The 23,100-nt window shown below is 47.2% G+C and overlaps 1 protein-coding gene across 2 annotated transcripts in view; it reads right to left on the bottom strand.

The window, feature by feature from the left end:
* The window catches only part of LOC138511235 (myosin-IIIb-like), a 686,303-nt gene extending 666,349 nt beyond the window's left edge, over positions 1-19,954 (bottom strand). Inside the window, exon 1 of one of the 2 annotated variants that reach the window (XM_069626778.1) lies at positions 19,366-19,632. In XM_069626778.1, the coding sequence (XP_069482879.1) occupies positions 19,366-19,497 (132 nt within the window). In that variant the 5' untranslated portion in view covers positions 19,498-19,632. Of the gene's footprint in view, positions 1-19,365 lie in introns of both variants that reach the window. The other variant, XM_069626777.1, reaches the window with a different exon arrangement.
* Positions 19,955-23,100: the final 3,146 nt, after the last annotated feature.

A 23,100-nucleotide genomic window follows, 5' to 3' on the forward strand; every position in this document is an offset into this window, starting at 1 on the left:
AAAGCAATGACAGTATGTGGCTATATCTGTCCACTAACTACAGAACTGTACGCTTGTGTTCTTCATGTATTCAAGCGTGTGTGTGTGTCCCAAAGTGTAGATGGCATGTGTGCTTCATGTCCAATGCTGCTATGTTGTGGTGTCTCCAACGATCTCAGCAACATGGCTTCTTGATGTCTAGTCCAAGCTGTCCATACAGGTAAGCTTAATCACGGCCTGTGCCGCTTCATCCACACATGGATAGGTCTGCATGTTCCTCAGGCGGCATGGCCGGCTAAGGGGATACCTCTCAACATATTTGTCAATCATGTGTCCATTGGGAATTCGTCCAAAATGGAATGGGTGATTGCAGTGCTTTCTGGCTTTCTTCCTTGTCATGAATTTAGTAGGAGGGGGAAGGGGCGCTAGGCTTCCCCATCCCTCTTCAGGTTTGATTGTGGAGGATATATAGTCGCAAAATGTTGTTAGAAAGTCTGGCATATTGTTTGGCGGCCGGTATATCAGCAGGTCATTTAAGGTGGTAATACGATCAATGACTTGTAGGACCTCAGAGTCAGGTATACCGACCTCCCGGACTTGATGTACTTTGATTGATTTGTGGAAGATTATGGCAACTCCTCCTTTTCCAACTAGTTGTTCCGCTCTCAGAATATTATAGTCTTGGGGCAAAGCCAGACTTAAGGAGGGACCAGCTGCAGCATGCAGCCAGGATTCCGTAATGGCACAGAAATCAAGCTCATTATCAGCAATATATTCAGCCACGTCGGTTGAGTGCCTAATTAAAGATCTGGTTTTTAAGAGGCAGCATTTTAAGGTGTTCCTGGTATGTCTTCGCCACCTTTCTACCGCAGACCAGTGTGGAATTCGGCATGAGGTTTCTTTTATAATTTGGCCTGTTTTTTCATTTTTTTTATCCGTATCCGAGGAGGCCATATTCTGACAAGTACTCAGATCGTCTTGGGTATAAGCATCAGTAGATGCTTTACCAATTGGTGCTGAAAGGCCTGCCGACTGAGTGCTGTGGTGCTGAATAAGGACAGAGTCCACCTTAGTAAGGGGAATCTCTACAGTCTCATGTGGGCAGAATACATCCTTCATGGTTGTGATCCTGCAGCTATCGGTGGTAGCAGAACTAACTGCTGTGGGTTGCAGGAGCAGTGAGGGGACTTCTTGGATATTCGATACACTACTACTAATATCTGCCAACGCTGCGGGGGGCAGGGAGGGTGAGGCAGTGACTGCTGAGGATCAGGGTTATAAGCAGTGTTGTAAGCACAGTGCCTGCTCCAAAACTATCATAATAGTCATGGGGGGGTATCATAGCAACCTTTGATGTATGTGAGTAGACAGATAGTTCAGTTTCATTTAAAGCCGATACAGAGATTATGTTCGTTAGCAAGGCTAACTTCAGATATTTTTAAATGATCACAGATGTCTGACTTAATATTGCCAAGTGCATGATTATACTGCAATGAGAGAACCAAGGTCTTGCCTGAGCTTTCTAGCATCAGGCCGAGGCATGCCTGGACAAGAACCAGTGACAACTGGCCTCTTCAAACGTACTGCCGACATATTTAAGAGGACTGGTGTTGCCGGGAGATGCAGTTCTTGAGAACTAAAACAGGTGCAATCAGCTTAGTGCAGGAAGGACAGATGCTGGCAAAGCGGAGAGATGCACGGGCAGATTGTGAGAAAGAGACTGAGTGAGTGAGAAAGAGACTAAGTGAGATAGAAATGCCTGCAAGTCCGATCAAAACAGTTGGCACAATTTCAAATTTAGGCGATACTGCAATTTAAGTGCAGATTCAGGCGCAGTCCTTACTGCATGTTAAGTGAGGAAATAATGCCACTAAGTAATGCACAACATTCCTACTAACCTAAAACTAAGATACCAGCTCACCAATTCTTAAATTCGGGACATTTTCAGAGAAGCCTCTTTGTTGTTTGAAGTTGGTGGTGCTGCAGGTCGTAAATAGTTTATTTTTATTTTTTTTACATTTTTTATTATATTTCAACCAACAAAACAATACAGACCAAATATACAGTGCAAGATTCAATAATACAATTTCGCTTTTGTACATTATACAATTTGATCTCTGTTCCCCAAATCCCACCCCCCTTACGAGCCTATCAAGTCTGTTCACTCTGTATTCGCACCACGTGGTGCGGTCTGTTTTCCATTGGAATCTGCCAAATCTGGCATCGTTCCAAACAGTTCCGCTATCAGTGATTTCCAAGCCAATAGGGTTCCCACCTCTTCTCCCCCTCCTATATTACTGGACTCCTGCCATACCATGGTCTCCGCTTCCGCCCACCTTTCTAACTCCTTCCACCATATCTCCACCCGCGGTTTATGACAAGCCTTCCAACCCATAGCGATCCTCCTCTTAGCCAACACATATGCCAAGTCCTTCAATTTGTTAACATGCTTTAATTTTTGCGATCTAGGGAACCCCCCCAGTAGGCAGGCCCAGGCTGACTCTACAACCAATGTGACCCCTTTATCCGCAAGTTTCGCCGCTATCTCGCTCCAGAAACACCCAACCACCGGGCAGGACCAAAACATGTGTATCATGTCGATCTGTTCTTCATCGCATTTGGGACATGCTTGTCTTCCTACATTTTTAAACCTTGATATCTTCAGGGGTGTCATGTACGCCCTATGCGTAATATATAATTGTATTTGTTTCAACCTAGCGTTTCTCGACACCTTTTGATGATACCACAAAGCACGCTCCCACATCCCGTCTTCCATCGGGGCTCCCATCTCCGTTTCCCAGTCTAATCTTAGTTGCGTTGGTTCTCTATCAATCTTAAGCAACAGCATGTCATACAATCTTGAAATCTCGTGCCCTCCCTCTGTTATATCATATATCATGTCCACAGTACCATCCGGCTCTTCTTCAAGAATCGTTTCGGGCCAAGTTTTCTTAATTTCACGTACCAGTCTATGATACGTAATATATTGACCTAGGTGTAGACCGGTTTCCTCGCCCAGCTCTTCGAAATTTGTGATGCCTCCCTCCCGACATCACCCACAGTTGCCAACCCCACCGATTCCCAGTGGTTCCTAATCATCCGTCGTAGCTGCACATCACCCCTGGCCAGTGCAACCAGCGGTATCTGCGGGGAGCACGGAGCCGGGATTTCCATCATCCGGCACGCTTGGCGCCAGATCCTCCACCCAAGTATCAACATTCTAGGGCGCCCCTGCATTTCTATGTCAGACAACCAGATCACTTCTTTAAATAAAATGGGGCACAGTCTGCACTGAACAATCTGGATTCGGGGGTTCCTTCATCCGAGAGCCATTTAGCAACATACTGCAATTGGCTCGCTACATAGTAGGCCTCATAGTTGGGGAGCCGTATTCCCCCTTTTTTGTAAAAATTCTGCAACTTCCACAGTGTCACCCTGCACCTGGTGCCCTGCCACAAAAAGTCCCTGCATATACTATTAAACTTGGCAAAAAACTTACCCGGTATGAGGTGTGGAATGTTTCCAAAATAATGCAGAAGTCTGGGCAAGACCACCATCTTAAGCATTGCACTACGCCCCATCATTGCTAGCGGCAGTCTCCCCCAAAATTGCATACTTTTCTCAATTTGTCCTACGGCTACCTCTGTGTTGCGTTTATGTTCTTGTTCAACCGTATGATACACATCTATCCCGAGGTACCGAAAGGTATCGACAGCCCAAGGGGCTTGCAGCACCGGCAGCTGCTCTACAGGGAGTCCCTTATAGCTACCTAACGGGAACAGTACAGACTTCTGAGGATTCACAGCTATTCCAGACAGCCCGGATGCCGACCCATAACCTCCAAGATATACTGGAGGTTCTCCTCCGGGTGCCTCAGGTACAATAGCAAATCGTCTGCATACAAGGAGATCAAGTGTCGCTCCCCTCCCACCTCGATGCCTATGGTATCATACTGTTGTCTGAGATATATAGCCAAAGGCTCCAAAGCCAATATGTATAACATAGGGGACCATGGGCATCCCTGTCTAGTACCTCTGCCTAGCCGCCATCTCTCTGAAATAACAGCTCCCGTCTTAGCTCTGGCTAGTGGCGCACTGTATAACATCTTTGCCCATCTTATGTATCCAGGCCCCATCCCATATTTCGCCAGAGCCGCCAGCAGCCATGGCCACTTGACAGAGTCAAAAGCCTTTACCGCATCCAAGGACACCACTGCCATGTCACCCTCGTTCTCACCTGCCCATTCGATGACTCGGTGGAGTCGATGTGATTATGAGTTATGTTCCTATTCGGAACATACCCCGTCTGATCAGGGTGTATGAGTTTGTCTATGACTCTTCACAGTCTGCTTGCCAAAACAGCTGTTAGTATCTTGCTGTCTTGATTCAGCATTGATAGTGGTCTGTAGGAGCCACATCTGTGTCCAGGCTTATTTGGTTTAGGAAGCGGAATTATAACTGCTTCCCTGAGCGACTCTGGCAGCTGTCCAGGTCTCAAACGCCTCATTTAGCATATTCAGCATCGGAGGGAGCACTTCTGCTATGTATGCTTTATAAAACTCACTCGGAAGCCCCTGGGGTCTTACTGGTAGGCAATTGTCTCACCACCGCTTCTAGCTCCTCTAAAGTGATTGGTGCATCCAACTCCTCCCTCTCTTCAGCACTTACTTGGGCAGGCCTATATCTTCGAGTGTTTCTTTTATCCTTTCTTGACTATCCTCCTCCACGTCCCCATACAGTTCCCTGTAGTAGGTGGCAAATTCCTGATTAACTCCCTCCTGGGTGTCAACTACACTGCCATCGTCCATTGTTATTGTCCTAATGGTGGGTCTGGGAATTTCGCCCTTATATAACCACGCCAGAAGCCATCCCGTTTTATCACCACCCGCGTGCTGCCTCCCTATGTATTTCTTATAATTCAGTTTACACTGCCTATCCCAATGTTCTCCACACGTCTGTTGTAATTGAAGTATCAGCTCCGCATTCGACCCAGTATCTCCAGACTCCCTTTGCGCTTGTTCCAACTCCCTTTCGGCTGCATGCAAGTCAGTCAGGATACCGCCTTGCAAACCTTTAGACTTTGCTATGGCTACGCCTCTCAACACCACTTTAAAGGCCTCCCATAACGTGCATGCTGAATCCACACTACCCGTATTCTCCTCAAAGTAATTTATGATCTCCTCCCTTATATCTTCTTTGAACACAGGATCTTTAAGCGCCTCTGCTCAGAGCCGCCACGTTGGGATCCTTGCTCTTGGAGGGCGGTATTGCCAGCCGACAACCAAGGGTGAGTGGTCCGACAGGACTCTCGCTTTATAATCCGCCTTCACCATTTCCACCATTATGTCTGACGTAGCAAAGACATAGTCCAGTCTAGTAGACAGCTGTTGTGGGGCCGAATAGTGAGAGTACTGTTTTTCTTGGGAGTGCTTCATTCTCCATACATCTGCCAGGCCAAAGTCATCTAGCAGCGTTTGTAGCACACGTGCCGCCGGGGCAGGTTCATCTGACTTTTGATCTGATCTGTCCACGCTGGGGTCTAGTACACAGTTAAAATCACCACCCCAGATTACCGCACTTCCCATGCACATGCCAAGATTGGCACTCAGGGTTCTGAAATACGTCGCTGTATTCTGATTGGGTGCGTATGTGTTGACTATACTTCCCGGTTCTCTACCAATCCCGAGTATAACCAATCTCCCGTCTGCTTCAGCAGTTTCCTGTAACACATGAAAGGGGACATGCAGTGCCACCCAGATAAGGACCCCTCTAGCATAAGCCGAGTATGTTGAGCCCACCACCACTACTTTCCATTTCCTCATAATCATACCCAGTCTCTCTTTCGTCAAATGAGTCTCTTGTAATAGCGCAATGTCTATCTTTTGTCTTCGCAGGTAGAGCATAACCTTATTTCTCTTCAAATAACTGTTTAGACCCCCGACATTCCACGTAACTATCTTAAGGTCCCCCATGGCTTGTTATGGCTCATGTCCCCACCCCAGCCGTGCAAACCACTCCTTGTTTCTGTTCTCGTCTATATAGGCTCGTACCCCAGCGCAAACTTCCCTTAACTACACACACCCCAAACACTCCTCCCTCCCCCGTTTCCCACGCCCGTCTCTTCCCAAACACACCTAACACCCCGCGCCTCCCACCCCCCACTTTCTCTCCCAACCCCAACAACCCCCTCCCCAACTGTTGCCCAGCTCCATCCCTGGATCTCAGGCACCCCCGCATCTAGCACTTTCTGGCTTCCGCCTGTACTCGATGCTCCGCAGGGTAAGGCCGCCCTAATGGCTAGCTTACTAAAACTAGTACAGGGGGGTAGGGTACTCACGTCCTGCCGCTCCTATTCGCTATAAACTCAACACACTTAACTGTACAATTGGCACATGTATGCACATTACTATATTCAAGTCCTTAAGTTCGCCAAGGTCCATGGTATCTGCTCTAAATGTCACCCGTACCCAGTGATACCCCTCAAACATAATCATCACCTTCATTTCCATTGGAGTACCCACTATGCAGCATATCACCCTACATGCAATGTCCCGGCAACATATCGTATTACTCTCAAGCTGGTTCCGCCTCCTGTTCCGGATAACCCTGAAGATCTAGCCATGTCGTCGCTTCTTCGGGAGTGTGGAAAAAAAACATCTTGCTCTTATGTATCACTTTCAACTTCGCAGGATACAGCAGCATATATTTGATCCCTGCCGCGCGTGGCCTTCTTTTGATCGCCACATAGCTGTACCGCTGCCTCTGGACCAGCATTGTGTAATCTGGATATGCCGTGACGGTGCACGAAGCCCTGTCAATGGTTCCCCCTTTGTGGAAGTATTCCAAAATCTTCTCGCAATCCCTATAGTTCAATATCTTCGCAATTATTGGCCGGGGGGGGTGCCCCCGGCTTCGGTCTCCTCATGAGGGCTTTATGCGCATGCTCCACTGCAAATCTTTGCGAGAGTTTTTCAGCCCCCATTTCTTGCAAGAGTAAATTTTCGATATAGTCTGGAGTCTTGGCCTTCCTCGCCCTCTGGAAGGCCGACCACGCGAATGTTGTTCTTTCTTGCTCTCCCTTCTGCCTCTTCTGCACGATTTTCCAGGTTAACGACCTGCTGTTTCAATATGTGAACCTCCTTTGCGTTGTCTGCGCCGGTTTCTGAGTTAGTTTTCACTGCACTTTCCAGGCTGCTCGTTCTCTCCGATAATGTCCTTACATCTTGTCGTAGCAAGGCGACGTCAATGCCTACTGCGTCTATCTTGGCTTCCAGTGCAGTGCGTAGATCCGCCATCGCTGCTCCCCATGAGTCCCTCAGCTCTGTGATAGCTGCTAGAATCTGATGGTTCTCCGTGGCTACAGTACTCTCTGCTGTTGCTGGCACTCCTTTAGGCACAGTGGTCGCTGGGGATAGCTGTGCCCTAGCGAAGGTTTCCATGGTAGGTTGTTTATTTTTGTTCTTGCCCACGGCCCCCCGCACGGACATCCTGCTGGTTTAGTTGCCTTTCCAGGTTGTTCAGTCTCCGCTATAGCAGTCTCGTTGCGCTGCTGTGGTACGATTTCAGAGTGCCATCACATGTCTAGGTCAATTTTCCATAGAGGCACTACGTGAGATTATGCTCACCGGGCTCATGCACAAACAGACTATGTCTCTGCACGATACAGTTTGTGTCGTTGCATGCTAGGGCGCACTATTTTTTGCTCATCCGGTCCCCGGGGCCCTGTGTGGCTATGCGCTCACTGTGCCCAGCCGCTTATGGCTTGCGTAGTTCCAACTTTTGCCGTGGCCTGTGCTCACTTCACAGCTTGTGTCTCACAGGGCTGTTCCTCACCTTGTGGCTCACACAGCGTTGTGTGCCAGTATTCAGCCTCTGCACATGCCTCCAGGCCTCAATGCTGCATCTCTGTTCGTTTCAACAAAAAAAAAAAAAAAAAAAAAAAAAAAAAAAAAAGGCATTGCTCATTGCTTGCACCCGCACGGCAGCCTCAAACCACACTCCAGAGGCCACTTTCTTCGATCTCTCGGCAATGTTCGCCGCCCACCGTGTCATGCACACCTTTTCCAACTCCTTCCTTCAGGCTCTACAATCAGTCCAGTGCACTGTTAATGTCTCTGCCTTCCACTCCTGGGGCCGCAACATTAAAAGCTCAGGCGCACGGCACCCACCATTTTCTAACCGAGGCCCCGCGCAGCTTTCGCAGCTGATCTCCGCTTCACTAGGGGGCCCTGCTCACGCTTCGGTGCCCCTCAATCTCTTGCAGCTGGGCCTGCCTCGGCACGGTCGGGCATCATCGCGGTCGGCTTCCTCCAGGCGATACGTTCCCGCGAGCGAGGCAGATGGCCTCTCCAAGTCCAGGTATACAGTGTAACACGTTCCTAGTGTATCACTGTTATTTCAATGCTGCGCTGGCCACCCCAGTCGACACGAGCTTCGGCGGCCACCAGCAACAATGTGCCTCGGGCTCCTCTTCTCCCGGGCTCATCGCACAACAGCACGTCTCTTGGAGCTGTTTCCACAGGCCAAACGTGCGCCACCAACCATCCCACGAAGCGAGCCCCTCAGTCACAGCGGATTGCTGGATTCAGTCGTTCTGGCGATCGGGGTGTTTTCCGAACCCGACGCCTTTGTCCGCCACCATTATGCGAGACTCCGTGTTCCATCAGGCGACTCCTGCAATGCTCATAGTTTGGTCATCATCGCTCAACATGAACAGTCCTTTGCACCTTTGGTAGAGTGCTGCTTCCGACGCCTTCCCTTATATTTTCAGCAGTTTTCGGACCATATGTGCGTTATTATGAGGATCAATGTCAGATCTATCGGAGCAGCCGCATCGGAGCACGTCCTACTCCATGGCTGGCTGGCCACGCCCCCCCGTCGTAAATAGTTGTTATGCATCGGCTACACAGAGATCTCTCACTGCAGACAATGAGCCAGGCCGGCCATGTGAAGTCATGAGGCCATGCTGACATCTGGCCTTCTGTCCTGTTATCTGACGTTGACCACCATTTCGATCAGAAAATCTATTTTCTTGTATTTTTTCAGAGGTCAGCTTCCCTTAATTGCAGAACCTGGTTACACAGCTTCTCCCTACATTCCAGTCACGCACTGGCTAGGCCATTTGCCCTGCAAATAAAAGAGCTTTCAGAGACAACAAATCTAACAATGGGGAAAGTCTTTTTTTTAACAATACTTTATTTATTTATGCATTTGTAATGCGCTGACAACACGCAGGCATCAGGGCACAGAGACATAAAACAGGCTACAGTAGACAAACAGCCGGGTTACTAGAGAACTTCTGCCTATGCGGCGATTTACTTAAAGAGGTGAGTCTTAAGGTGCTTCCTGAAAATTCTATGATTCTGTTCTAGGCGCATAGCCACAGGAACATTATTCCACTGCTGGGCTGCCTGAACCGGAAAAGATTTTCCGGTGCCCATAGCTCGATTTGCAAGCGCTACCTGCAGCCTGACGTGTGCTTCCGATCTCAGAGTCCTGTTAGGAATGTATCTAGTGAACTTAGATCTGAGGTACAACGGAGCCACCTCATACAAGCATCTGTGCACTAGCGTCATGGATTTAAAAAGGATTCTATCCTCAACCCTAAGCCAGTGAAGTGCTCTCTTTCCTTCTGTCACATGATCTCTTCTGTTGATCCCTTTTACCACCCGAACCACATTATTTTCCAATATATGGCATTTCTTAATGCATTTTTTAGAGCCCATGAGTAATAGTGAACTGCCATAATCCAGGCGCGATAGAATGATAGCCCTGGCAATCATGGCCGAGTTGTTTTCTCAAAAGCCGAATGTAATAGGCGTTGTTTTTGTGCAATTATAAGTCTGAGCCTCCGTCCCCAGAGTGGCTTCCATCATCATCCCAAGAGTTTTCACTTGGGCGACTACCTTAATACAAGAGTCTTTGACCACAAACTCCTCGTATTCTACTTCTAGCTTGTCTCTCGCTTCTTGGGAGCCAAATATCATCAACTCGTTTTTTTTGCTGCTTAAACACATCCAATTTTCTACCTTCCACTTATCAATTAGGTCATATAGAGCCATGATCTTAACCTTATCTGTTTGGTAATCACCCTCTAATTCCAGCACCAGCTGTGCATCATCGGCATAGTTTGCAAAATATATGTCAATGGATTCTAAACGTACACATAAGTATTTCATAAAGAGGTTAAAGAGGAGACGGGATAGACTGGCTCCCTGAGGGACCCCTGCACTTATATAGGCAGGAGTCGAAAACTTCACTTCCCAGTGTACTCGGGCTACTCGATCTGCCAGCCAGGCCAATGCCGCTTTGGAGCATCCTGCTGTTTTCTCCAAGACCTGCTGTAATAGTTGGTGGTCCACAAGATCGAAAGCCACGCTTAGATCCAATAGCATCCCTGCCCTTATCCACTATGGATAGCATGGTCGTGCATCGCGGTTTCTGTGCTATGTTCAGCATGGAAGCCCGATTGCTGCATGTGCAGTAGGTTATTGGCTTCAAGGGTTTATAGTCAAAGTCGAATGACATAATGTCGAAAGTCATAATGTCTCAAAAAAAAAGTGAAAAAAAATGTTTTGAATTTCTTTTTTTGGTTGCTTTTTGTTCGAAATGGGGGGGTTCCCCCAGGCCCTCTTTTTTGTATTTTCTTTTTGTTTTACCCCTTTTTTTTACCTCCAGAACCCAAAAAAACATGTAAATAAAAAAAGAAAATATATATTTTTTTTCAATTTTTTTTCTTCGACATTCTGTCTTTCGACATAATGTTTTCGACTTATTAACTGCACACCGCTTCAACATGGGATTGCAGTTGTTCCGTCACTTTTTTATCCATGATTTTCAGGATAAAATTGGTCGCATGTTGCCAGGGTCCTTAGGATCCAGACCCGGTTTTTTAAGCAAAGGTGTAATGGTCACCTTTTTAATGTCTTGGGGTATCATGCCACCCTGGAAGGAGGCATTGATTATTTTTGACAGGACTGGGGCAAACAGTCCCTTGTTCTCTACAATTATTTTTGGAGGAATTACATTTTCAGCACAGGAGGACGGTTTCATCTTAGACAACACTTTTACCATCTCTTCTTCAGAGATTGGTTGGAAATTGAAGTTCTCAAATTCCTAAGGCTGCAATTCGGCGGTGTTAGGTAGGTACATCTCCTTTGAGGTTTCTCGAGTCTGAATGATGGCCTCTCTGGCTTTTTGTATTTTATCTGCGAATGCTTTTTTCACGAGTTTGCAGTCCTCCTCCGTTGGAGTATATGGAGGGGGCAGGGCTTTAGGTTTCCCAACAGAATTGAGAATGTCAAAAAGCTTACTTGTCGAGTAAGGAGCTGCTTCGATCAGCTCGTTATAATGATCCACATTTTTTGTTTAAGGGCTGCATACTGCTCCACCATGTCAAATATGTGGTTCGTGTAATGCTTTGGAAACTGCCTGCTATTTTACATCCAAGCTAGACACTGGGGAACGAGCACCCATGTTCTCTGAACTTGTCCGCAAGGTCCGAGTTAGACACTGGGGAACGAGCACCCATATTCTCTGAACTTGTCTGCAAGGTCTGAGCTAGACACTGGGGAACGAGCACCCATATTCTCTCAACTGGCAAGACATTAAATATATTCTGTTTAATTCAATTTGCTTTTGTAACTGCGACACTGGCCTGAGGTCTTCCTCGTTGCGCAAGACTGCTATATACGTAGTGGAAAAATTCATTCTTATTTAATCCTTATGTATCTATGAGGTATATATGTATATGTTGGAGCTTGCCGTGATCTATTCACTATAAGCATTTGGCTAGCTTCACGATTGCTTTGCTGCTTGCGTTTCATTGCATCTGTACACGTTTAAACTAAGTATCTTCATCACGCTTATGGCATAAGTCTCTTAATCTTGATCCCAAGATGTCACTTATCTTTGGTACTTCTTCGTTCTTCATATAATCGTCTGCCTCTCTGGTCTGGTTATCTTCTATATGGAATCAATTCAGTTTTGTATGACATCACCATTGATCCTGGTCATTCAGTGCCTTTGCCTCATCAGGAATCGTGTTCACATGGCCAGCATATTGTCTTGGATGTAGCTCTGGTTTCCTCAATGTGTACTTTACTTGCCATATTCTCTTAGGTATAGGTATTCTTATGGGTACTGCATAGAGTTGTTGCTCTTCTTCTTGCTTTCTTATTGGTGTAGTATACGTCACATACTTTGGTTCATACTTCTCACGTAATGTAGGTAGGGCAGGTGGAGTGGGGTTACTTGGCTCCTCCTCTACACTCCGTTAGGTATCCAACTAAGATGTGGCAAATGTTACAAGAAAAGGAATTGTGAAATTGAAGTGGTCTTGCCATGGGACAAGTAAAACCCTGGGCACATTCTAAAGTCTTCGATAGTAAGAATATAATGAAAAGTAGAAGAAATTGGTCTGAGCCCGGCGGAGGGAGATCAGCTAAGAGCTTTTTGTTAAGCAAGTTTGTGTTAAGAATTTACATGGGAAATTGAAATTGTTACAAACCCGGCTGAGGGCGATCCGGGGTGAACCACGAGTCACCCGAGAAAGAATATTGTACGAACATTGTATTAAGTGGATCTGAGCCCAGCTGAGCGGGATCTGGGGTGAATAGGGAATCGATGAAGAAATTGGATGCTTGTTAAACTCTGAAAGAGGAAAAGGACTTTTATTATTTTGTCGCATCAGGCACTCTGAATGAAAAGACTTTGAAAGACAAAGATACTTGGGCACAGAAGGCCCTGATGCTAAGGACTGAACTGTATCCTTGTGCTAGAGAAGCCAGAGACTGTGCTAAGCTAAAGTGAACTGCCTTATACCGTGTTGAAAACGTGGGGGGAAGGGAGGTCAACAGCCTGAACATCCTGATATAGCATTTTGTGAACACTTCTTTCTTTTTCGTAACATTGTTTCCCACACTATTTGTATTTAGAGGCAAGGATTGGCAATAGGTTTATTAGTATAGGCTCTTTTATTTTGACAAGACACCACTAGAGTTATTTTGAAGTTCAATAAACACCCTTGAACTGTGGTCACTTGTGTGTCTTACTATTGATACCATGCCCTCCTTACACCACTCACAGTCATCTTCAGCTGCTGGGGGGTTGGGGGGGGGACACAAGAGTTCAGTTGGGTGAATGGAGTTAGTGTGAATGAAGAAAGCGGAGTCATAATTAGATTGTTCGCTCGCGACCCCTTGTATTGCCACCATGTGAAGTGAAGCCTCAATGTGCAGACAAACAGCCAAACCCCCCACAGGTACCATACTTGACAGCCAGTGACCCGCACTGAGATGCTTTTATTGCGTTGGACCAGGAACACCCTCCACCTCATCCTGCCATTGTGTTCTGCTGCCTGGCTTGGTGGCATCATTTTACTTGCATGGTGCGCTTGAACAAGAGTGGGATTTCATTGGTTTGAAACTGTGCTTATTTGCATGTCATGGCCTGTTGCCACCGCCAATGCTGTGGTAGGATTTATGAATTGGGCATGCAATGCCACCAAGATCATCTGGAGTATTGTATTGTAATTATATAGTGCATTTTACCCTAGTCTCAAAACGCTGGTAGTGGAAATACCCACGGTGGACAGAAGTCCAGAGTGTTGGAGATCACAGAGGAGGATTAGAATATGTGCGGGCATTTGCCCATGATAAGGCTTAGCGGGGCTGGCCAGGCTCTGGTAGAAACAACCCACAAAGATCAGGCAGGTGGATGGGTGCCGAGAGCCCTGGAGATGGCATGAGTGCTAGAGACTCGGTATGCGCCCAGCGTGCCCGAATTTGTCATAGGTCTTCGCTGCATACTGCGGTCAGGGTATTGAGGCATAATCTGGTGTAAGTAGGCTTAAACATGTCAAGTGTCCAGCTAGCCCGAATTTTGTCATAGGTCGTACTCGCATTCTAATGTGCGTGGATGGATAGCCGTGCCTGGCGTGAAGTGGTGCATTTATACGTACCAAGAGCACCGATGGAGCTTATGTTTGATATCGCTGTGTCGTCCGAACGTCTGTATGAACCTCTACCCTCGTAGACTCTAGGCATCGTGGGAGGGGTGCTATCATCAAGTCTTCTTGGCGCAATAGACTGGCTGACCTAGTATATCTACTAGGCGGCTAACATAGGATTTAGGATAGTTGGGTTCTCGAGGCGCTATGGACAGGCTACCTTTATAGTCTTACTAGATATCTTCCTGGTTCCACGTACGCTACTAACACGTTACTAACAGCCGTCTACTAACTGCGATATCAGGAAACCAAGGCCGAGTTAGGATCTTTAAGTGTAATGGAGGGATTACCAGCGTAGATAGGGGTGTAAAGGCGGCTAACCTCATGGGCGCAGCACAATTCCCAGATCAATTTAATGTGCACACTGGCCATACTGGGTGCCAGTGCCAGCCTTAGTTCTTCAAGAGAAACAAGCCTACTACAACCACACGGTTTCTTCAAATGCAAGCATGTGCGAACTTTCACACTTCCTCAGGAATAACACATTCCCTCCAATAAGTCATTTTAGTGTACTGCATTGCGTGTCTTTCATAAATAGGTTGCTGAGGTAGGAAATGTATTATGCCTAAGTAACACAATTCCAATCCCACACAAACAATCTAGGTACGACACATTCCTTTGACAATCCATCTAAGCGCAACACATTTCCTGCCCCCAAAATCCATCTGAATACGGCCCATTTCCTACCCCCAAAAATCCAACTAGATGCACCACTTTTCCTACCGCCAACAATCCATCTAATCAAACATTGTGAGTGTTTTTAGTATGCACAGCAGTGGGAAACGCACCCCGAGTAAAATACACAATAGTGGTAAAAATGCACCTAGGTTGAAAACTCAAAGTAGCTACGAAAAAGCGCCTAGATTTGCACGACGCATATAATCAAGTTAGTCTGCACAAAGGGTTGCGGCCTATGACAGCGTTTATCACACCATTCGGCATGTACCGCTATACGAGAATGGCAGTCGGCCGATCATTAGCCGCTTCAGTGTTCCAGAGGTTGATGGCTGGTTACTGCGCAACATAGGAAATGTGTCGTACTTCCAGGACAATATTCTCATTTATGCCGAAGACGAGGAGATTCATTCAAGCTGTCATACTGAGAAATCTTCTCAATAAATTGCAGGATACCGGAGTTAAATTGCGATGCGAGCAGTGCATGACCAAGGCGAAAGAGGTGAAAAATTTGGGAGTACAAGATTTTGCGGGAGGACATTATCCCCAAGAAAAATGTGCTTCAAGCGATAGTGACGGCACCAGAACCAACCACTGAAGAAGAATTGAGATCGTTTTTGGGCCTTGCAGAGTATTATGTGAAATGTGTACTGTGGTTCTCTGAAATGACAGCGCCCAAGAGAGAACTGCTGATGAAGGGGGTGGAGTACATGTGGAAGACGGACATTTGAAGAAGGAAAAGCATAGTGGAAGCCCGATGCTTGAGACCATTCAAGCCGATATGGTAGACCTATATCATCGATGCCTACACAGAAGAGAGGTGGTGTGGAGCATGCAGTGGCCTTTGCGATTAAGGCACCGTCTAAGGCAGAGAAATACTACTCAACCCAGAACAGATGCTAGCATGCACATGGGACGTGTGGGGGAACCAAGCTTCATCTGGTCATGAACCACAAGCATTTGGGGCACATGCTAGGTCCAGGGGGCACAAATAAATCCAAGACTGACCCGCATAGCACCAAAAACTACAAGAGTGCATGTACGAAATAATGCACATTCTGGGATGGAAGAATTTGCAGGCTGTTTGCATGTCAAGCCGGGCCAAGTCATCACGCTCTTGCAAGAGGAGTGCCTAGTGGCATCAGCTGGAGACTAGAAGAGCAAGGCGTTCATGGAAATGAGCGAGAGGCACTGGTTAGAGGAATCAGTCAAAGATTAAATCTGTGCCAAAGTTGATGAGATGGGTCAAGAATGGACGGCCAGACCAAAGGGGGATTCCGAAAGGGCCTACGACCATACTGGAAGGTGGCGGAGGAGACACATGAAGACAATGGCCTACTGTTCTGGGGCGACCGAATAATACACCCCGTGGCAATGGGGTAAATCGGTTCCATGTAATAATGTCGCCACAAAAATATCGCCATACAAATATATCGCTGAAAAATGGTCGTTTTTTGTGGCGACATTATTGCATGGAACATGCGGGGGACACCCACGCAACCCCCAATTTTTTTTTTAAAATGTTTTTTTTATCGCCACATATATGGTCACCCAAATAATATCGCCACAACATTTTCCCGCCGATATTATTTACGGCGACCATACATATGGCGATATTAATACCCGATACCGGTAAATCCTACCGTACAGAGCCCATTCTGGGCACTTGGGAAGCACCACGACAAGACGCAGGGTAAGGGAATCCTACTGGCCGCCCTACATGGACCAGGATATAAGGATCATGATGGAAAGATGCCACGAGTGACTGAACAGTGACAAGACCGAAAGTGAGGGAGGCACCGCTCGTCCCAATGGCGACCCCACAGGGAGTACGGCTGGGACTGGATTTCATTGGTCCCTTTGAAGCCATGCCATCTCCACATGGCTACGGAATCGTAGACTATTTGTCCAAGTGGTATGCCAAGTCTGAAGAATGAGTCGGACAAAGGTCTGGCCTTTTAAACTCAAGAGTTTGTATTTAACAAAAAGGAAAAGGAACTCTCTCTCTCTCCCTACAACTAAAGGGTTTGCCCAACCTAGCTGAAGTCTAACTCAGGGGCTCATCGTGGGGGGTGGGTGTCAACCAAAATGTCCGTCCTCTGTCCAAAACTATCCTACTTTGACCCTAACCACTGACTAAAAGGTGTTCAATAAACAGCGCCACTATCTTCTCCCTGTTTGGCAAAATGGAAATAAATGCATAAAAGGTTACTACAATGAATGTGGGCCTGGCACCTGGGCCGCCATTTATTTTATTTCCTTTTTGTGCATTTATTTGGATTTTTTCACTTTTCCGCGCTCTTGGCTCAGCCCGTGGTAGGAGCCAAGCCTGACTCCCCGGCTCGGCCCTACCCATGAATTCCCTGGCTCTCCCAGGTCTACTTACATAGACCAATGCTCTTGAAAGCACGTCGGGGAAGGATGGCCAACTTTAGAAAATGGTTCCGCAGGACTCTGTAGACGCGGGAGCGCATTAGAAGCGACGTGCAGTGCGCACACAGTGGCATTCTCGCCACCCCGCCCCATGCACTTTTTTGGTAACATTAGTGGCAGATGGCATTTTAACACATACAAAGCACAAACAAAAAAACATTACAAAACTGTAGGACCGTTATCGGACACTCCTGTGTTAGAGGTACTTCCAGGTCCTTTCGGGCAAAATATATGCAAATCCTAACGTGCAAACGCGTTTGCAGACCGGGCAGTGCAAAGAGCATCATCAGTCTTCAATACTTGAAGCACCATGGAAGTGACTTTAGAATAAGTGTGAAATACGTGAACGACACTATTATGATATGATGTGGCATTTGTAACGCGCCGATACACAAGTGTTTCAAGGCGCGAGATGCGGCAAGGAGGGCGAACAGATGGAGGACGGAGACAACAATCTTACTAGGCCAAGTGACATTGAGATCGCACAAGTGCAGGGAAGGGGGAAAAAAGAGCCTGGGGAAAGTTGAGGGGGCAATGCTGTACATGGGAATAAAACAATAACAAGAAGTGCGGCCAGCAGGTGGCAGGTGACAGGGTAAGTGCAGACAGCAGGTGTCCAAAAGTGCAGGTAGTTGGACTTTAGGGTTACAGATACAGACCCAAGTGCAAGGGTTGCCGGGAGGCAGTGCGGGTGTGCAACTGGGCGGGCAGAGACCTGGGACCGAAATCAGAGGGCAGCCAGGTAACCAGTGCAGTATCAGACAGGAAATCAGCAGGGGGGAGGAAGAGAGAAGGCAGAAGCAAAGAGGAAAGTGTTGAGGTGCTTCCAGAACCAGAGATGGTTCTCCTCAAGTGTTGCAGGGATGCTGTTCCAAAGGGAGGTCCCAGCTGAAGAAAGAGATATGCCCCCCGACGTGTTGCTTGGAGAAGCGACTGACAGGAGGGAGTTGGAGGAGCAAAGAGCTTGAGTAGGAAGATATTCATGAAGAAAGAATTTGAGGTTTTGAGGACCCAGGCCCCACAACGCCTTGTGGACAATACAGAGGTCTTGAACTTACTCCTTGCAGCCACTGGGAGCCAGCGCAGAGATTTCAGTCCTGGAGAGATATGATCCCAGGGCTTGAGGCCAAGGACAGGTCTTGCAGTCCTGTTCTGGATGAGCTGCAGAGGGCGGAGAGTAGAGGCAGGCAGATTTAGAAAGAGGCTGTTGCAATAGTCCAGCCTAGAGAGAACCAGAGCTCTAGAGACGGTGAGCTTCTGGGGGAGGGAGAGGAAAGGAAGAATAACTATGAGGAGGTGCAGCTGCTAGTGTGACTTCTTAGAGTCGTCAGAGATGTGAGGTGAGAAGGAAAGCGTGGAGTCGAAGATGATCCTGAGGTCCTTAGCCTCACAGGTGGGAGCAGGAAGAGGGCCAAGGGAGGCCGGGCAGTGAGTGACAGGAAATGAGGGAGCGGGTGTGCCGATGAGGAGAATCTCAGTCTTACTGTTCCTGGCATACATATATACGAAGCAATTCCATAGTCACTAAACCACAAATGATTATTACCTTAATAAAAGCTTAGAATAACATGAACTATGCACCGATTCCTTACAGGGACTCCAGAAACGACACAGGGAGATTTATTTTGACATTTGTAAAGCGCTCTTAACCTGAGGGCATCAATGTGCTACTTGCGTTACAAGTTACATTAAAGGATTTCCCCAGGATCGTAGCCTTTGCTTAGGGATTACACACGGGATGTGGGCAACTTAAGCAGGTGACCCCATAACTTTCCAGGTTTAGTCGACATCAATATTTACTAAGGCTTTGTTTCAAGAAATGCCTTGAAAATGACGCCCACACCACAAACCAGCACAGCACAGCAAACTAACCTTGCTATCCCATGGAAGCGTGGGCACACGGCAGAAAGGGCTTTCTTCAGGCAGGGGTGCCTCCAAAACCTATCAACACGGGCAAGTCCTGCAAAACACAGCACTGCTTTGGGGGGGGGGGTTCCCCTGCCTGCACCCCCTCCCCAGTGGTTCTATGCAAGATCACTCATTCATTCACGCCGGAACTCTCATAGCCCCCATCCTCCAGTAAACGCTATGCCATTTCACTAGCTCACTCATTCATACACACAGCCCCACATTTAACGTTCTGTGACGTTGTGAGGGGGGCCGGGGCTCACACGGAGCGGATGCCCCCGAAGCGCCCAGAGTAGATTCAGCGCTATGCGCGGTCATTCATTCATTCATTCATTCAATCAATCACACAGCCCTGGTACTCACATAGACCTGGTCCTCGAGGAAGCGGCCGCGCAAGTGCTCCAGCAGCTGCGGCTCGTCCAGCTCCGGGAGGGAGGCCAGGTCCTGCGGGCTGGACCCAGCGGGCCGAGGGGTACCGGTGCCTGCGTCGCCCATTACCCTTCGTCCAGGTGCGATGCCGCCAGGGGACCCTTAAGACGCAGCAGCAGCAGGTCAGAACCGCCCCAGGATTCGGGCAGGTCAGTGTGGTGCCAGTCCCAGGGGTGCTGCCCGGGTCACACGAGGTCTAGTCAGCAGTGCCCTTGGCATTCAGAGTCCTCCCATGCAGGCAAGTGTGGGCCGAGCAGCCACTCCCCCAGCTGTGCTCACTCCGCGCGCTGCCCCCCTCTGTGCAGCTAGAGAGACTCTTGTGTCACAAGCTGTGTGATCCTGGTGCACTTCCTGCAGGACCCCAAGCTGCACACTGCCCGGGGGGCGGCTGGCGTGCTGGCTCTGCTCGTGCTCCCGCAGGCTCTGCACCGGTCCCGGGCAGGCACGAGCCCAGCCCTCGGGGTAGGACAGGAGCCGTGCAGAGCTCACAACTTTCACCCCCTTCCAGGGAACTCTGCGCTCTGCTGCCCTCTGCCGGCCCTCGGTCACCACTGCGCCGCTCCATCAACCCCCATTTTCATTCATGAAATCGGCGTGTTTATCCCCGCCCCAAAAACAAAGGAGCTGCGAGGAGGTTGCCATCCAAATATACATGATTATTTCCATCAGTTCGGAATCGCGGGATAGCCCGTGGCTCCTGGTAAACCTAGGCTCCGTTTAAAGAAGACAACTGCACACTACTGGCTAACATTCTGACCAAAAAGATGTAGGATTTTTCAAGTTTCAAAAAGAATACTTAGCATAACAATGGCATCACAGGAAATTACAAAGCATACATTGTCGGCACCAATGGAGCATTCTAAAATGCACAACCCATCACAGATGCTCAAAGGTTTAAAATGTATCATTGTGAATGGGAAGTTAACACCAAATTCAATGACCTATTTTCATGAAGCTGTCAGGCCACTGGATTGATTTGAGCCCATCACTCAAATGTATCACTTAGCCGCCCACCGCACAGACAGATTAATTGTCTTAGAGTCACATAAATCACCTGCCACTGTAAAAAGCGGTAGGATGTGTCACCCAAATCTGTAGGCAGTAGGATGGCTTAAAAAGCAGTAGCCTACTGCCTAAATCAGTAGGGTTGGCAAGTATGCTACACACAGTGCTTTAACTCGGATACAAAATCGAGAGGCGCCCAGGAAAGGTGTGCAGCCAAATTGTGCTGGGCGTGGCCTAAAGGAGGGACAAGAGACTTGTGTGTATAGCATAGGGTGACCAGATTTCAAAAGTAAAAAACAGGGACAGGTCAACTAACATAAAAGTAGGACTAACTCTTGAAAGTGGCTGTCAAGACACTACACTTTAGTAGTGGTTGGATGAGAAGGGGGTTTAAGTGCTACTGTTCAAAGAAACACACTTTATAATTAATTTATCACAAAGAAACACTATCCTAAATTGTAAAATGCAGCATTTCTTCTGTGCGAGATTGTGCTTTTCTGCCTGCCAGCTATGAAGACCTACTACCAAAAACCGGGACCACTGCAGTTTCCAATGGGAACATAATCTTGAGAAAGGGGGACAGAGTACCAAATTCTGCGACAGTCCTGGCAAAACGGGGACGTCTGGTCACCCTAATGTTGCATAGATGTGTGCTTGGTGCCACGGGATATGGCAGAGATGCTGAACCTAATATATTACGCGCGCCTCAGCAAGTGGTCTTCCAAGTGGTCTGTTTCGCCTGGAGACGCTGGCATACTCGATCCCTGCTTCCTGTATCAACTCGTATCGTGCTGGGAAGAAAGAACGTTTCTACTAGTGTCCACGTGACACAAAGACTTGGTGAATCTAAATATATATATAGAGGACTTTTCTTTTCTTCATCTATACATATAGCACAATACTAACATAGTATTTACTTTTGTTACTATAGGCCACGCCCATTGAAGGGGAGGACCCCATAAAAATACAAGGCCGTGTGCCATCAGCGCGCGCGCCTCAGCAAGTGGCCTTTCAAGTGGCCTGTTTCGCCTGTTTAGCCTGTGGGTCTGGTAGGGCTAGTAAGAAGTGTGTCTTTTGCTGCTTTGCTTACTTTTTTCCTTTGTTTTGTGCATCAACATCATATACGTGTGAGTGGAGTTATCGTATGAGTAAGAGGATTCCTGGATGCTCTGTGTTAAGTAGTCTACCGTTAAAACATGAGTGTCAAGAAAACAGTGATAAGTAAACCCACAACTGGCTCCAGTGCCGCCCACTAACCAAATGGCCACTAGAATTAGCGTTGCGCGTGCTGCTGCAGTGTCTCAACTAGATTCACCTTATTTAACAGAGGAACATATAGAATGTGCACAACAATGCTCATTAGAGCAGCGACTAAGTGCGGAATCCTATGAGGACGGTTCTAATGTTCAGATGATTGGAAGCTCACAATCACTATTTGCAGAAGATGTCGATCCGAACGGGTTGCACCAGTTAGTCGATCTAGTTAGCAACACTAACTAAGTTGAGAGCGTGAGTCTCAAGTATGTTGAGACCCCCCAAATCTTCCACTCTGTTGAAAACTCATTGTTGGCTATGTCACAGCACCTCGATAAGAGTATGTTGGTTGAAGCTGAGACTGAGACCTTGGTTGGTTCTACATACACAGAAGCTGCTGTAGAGACTATAAGTAATGAGACACAATTACTAATTTTGTCTGAACTGAAAACACATTCGAACTTATTAAAAGAAATGGTGATGGAATTTATTGCTTTGCCTGAATTTATCAATGATATTTTATATTAGAACACGCAACGAGACTGCAATAATCATGCAAGCCTCCTCGCTTGTTTTCAAGGGCGCGGCTACTAAGAACAGTGTAGCAGCCAGCGAAAAATATGTACGCATTGAACAGCGTCAATTTAAAAACTAACATGTCATCTTCTGACGTGTGCTTGGTAAATGCGATACGTTGTCCTATCCCAGAGGCTAACATAAACCCAATTATGGTAGAAGCTACGAAAGATCCAGTGGCTGCCAACATGAAAGTTGATGGTTTAACCTTGATAAGTGATGATGACAATTCCTTATTTGTAGAAAACATTTCTAAAAGAAAAGAGAAAAAACAAAGAAAAAAACAGGCAAACATTGCAAAAGCTAGTAATGTTACCTCTCGTAGATTCCTGAGAAATGTGGACATACGAGACGCATGGCCTGATTGTCAGGCAGCAGTTAAGGGTAAGAATGCACAAGCTCAAAGTAAGTCTAGCGATATTGCATCCAACAAAATGGAGGTCGCTATTACTGCTGAAAATGGTAGCTTACTCCCACCTGAATATAGTGAGGGCACACATATGCTTTCAGAAGTTTTGAAAAACAAAGCAACCTCTGAAAGGATCGATAGTAATTTACGTGCTCTGGAAAGAGGAGTTCAAGATATTTTTGACATTTTTAAAAACCCAGAAGCTCCTTCCAGACCAAACACACCTGTCACTATGGATAAAATGGATTCCGTGGTTTCTATGATACAGTTGGACCCTGTTATTGAAAGCAGAAAGAAAACATCACAAGGATCTAAAAGGGTGAAAACATCAATATGTTCCCCTGTAGTGATACTTGAAAACAAATGCATGGACACAGATGTTAAATCCAAGTGTACCAATTCCATGTTATATGAAGACAATATCA

The sequence above is a fragment of the Ambystoma mexicanum genome, chromosome 6p, assembly GCF_040938575.1.
Source record: "Ambystoma mexicanum isolate Mex_15411 chromosome 6p, UKY_AmexF1_1, whole genome shotgun sequence".
Lineage (NCBI taxonomy): Eukaryota > Metazoa > Chordata > Amphibia > Caudata > Ambystomatidae > Ambystoma > Ambystoma mexicanum.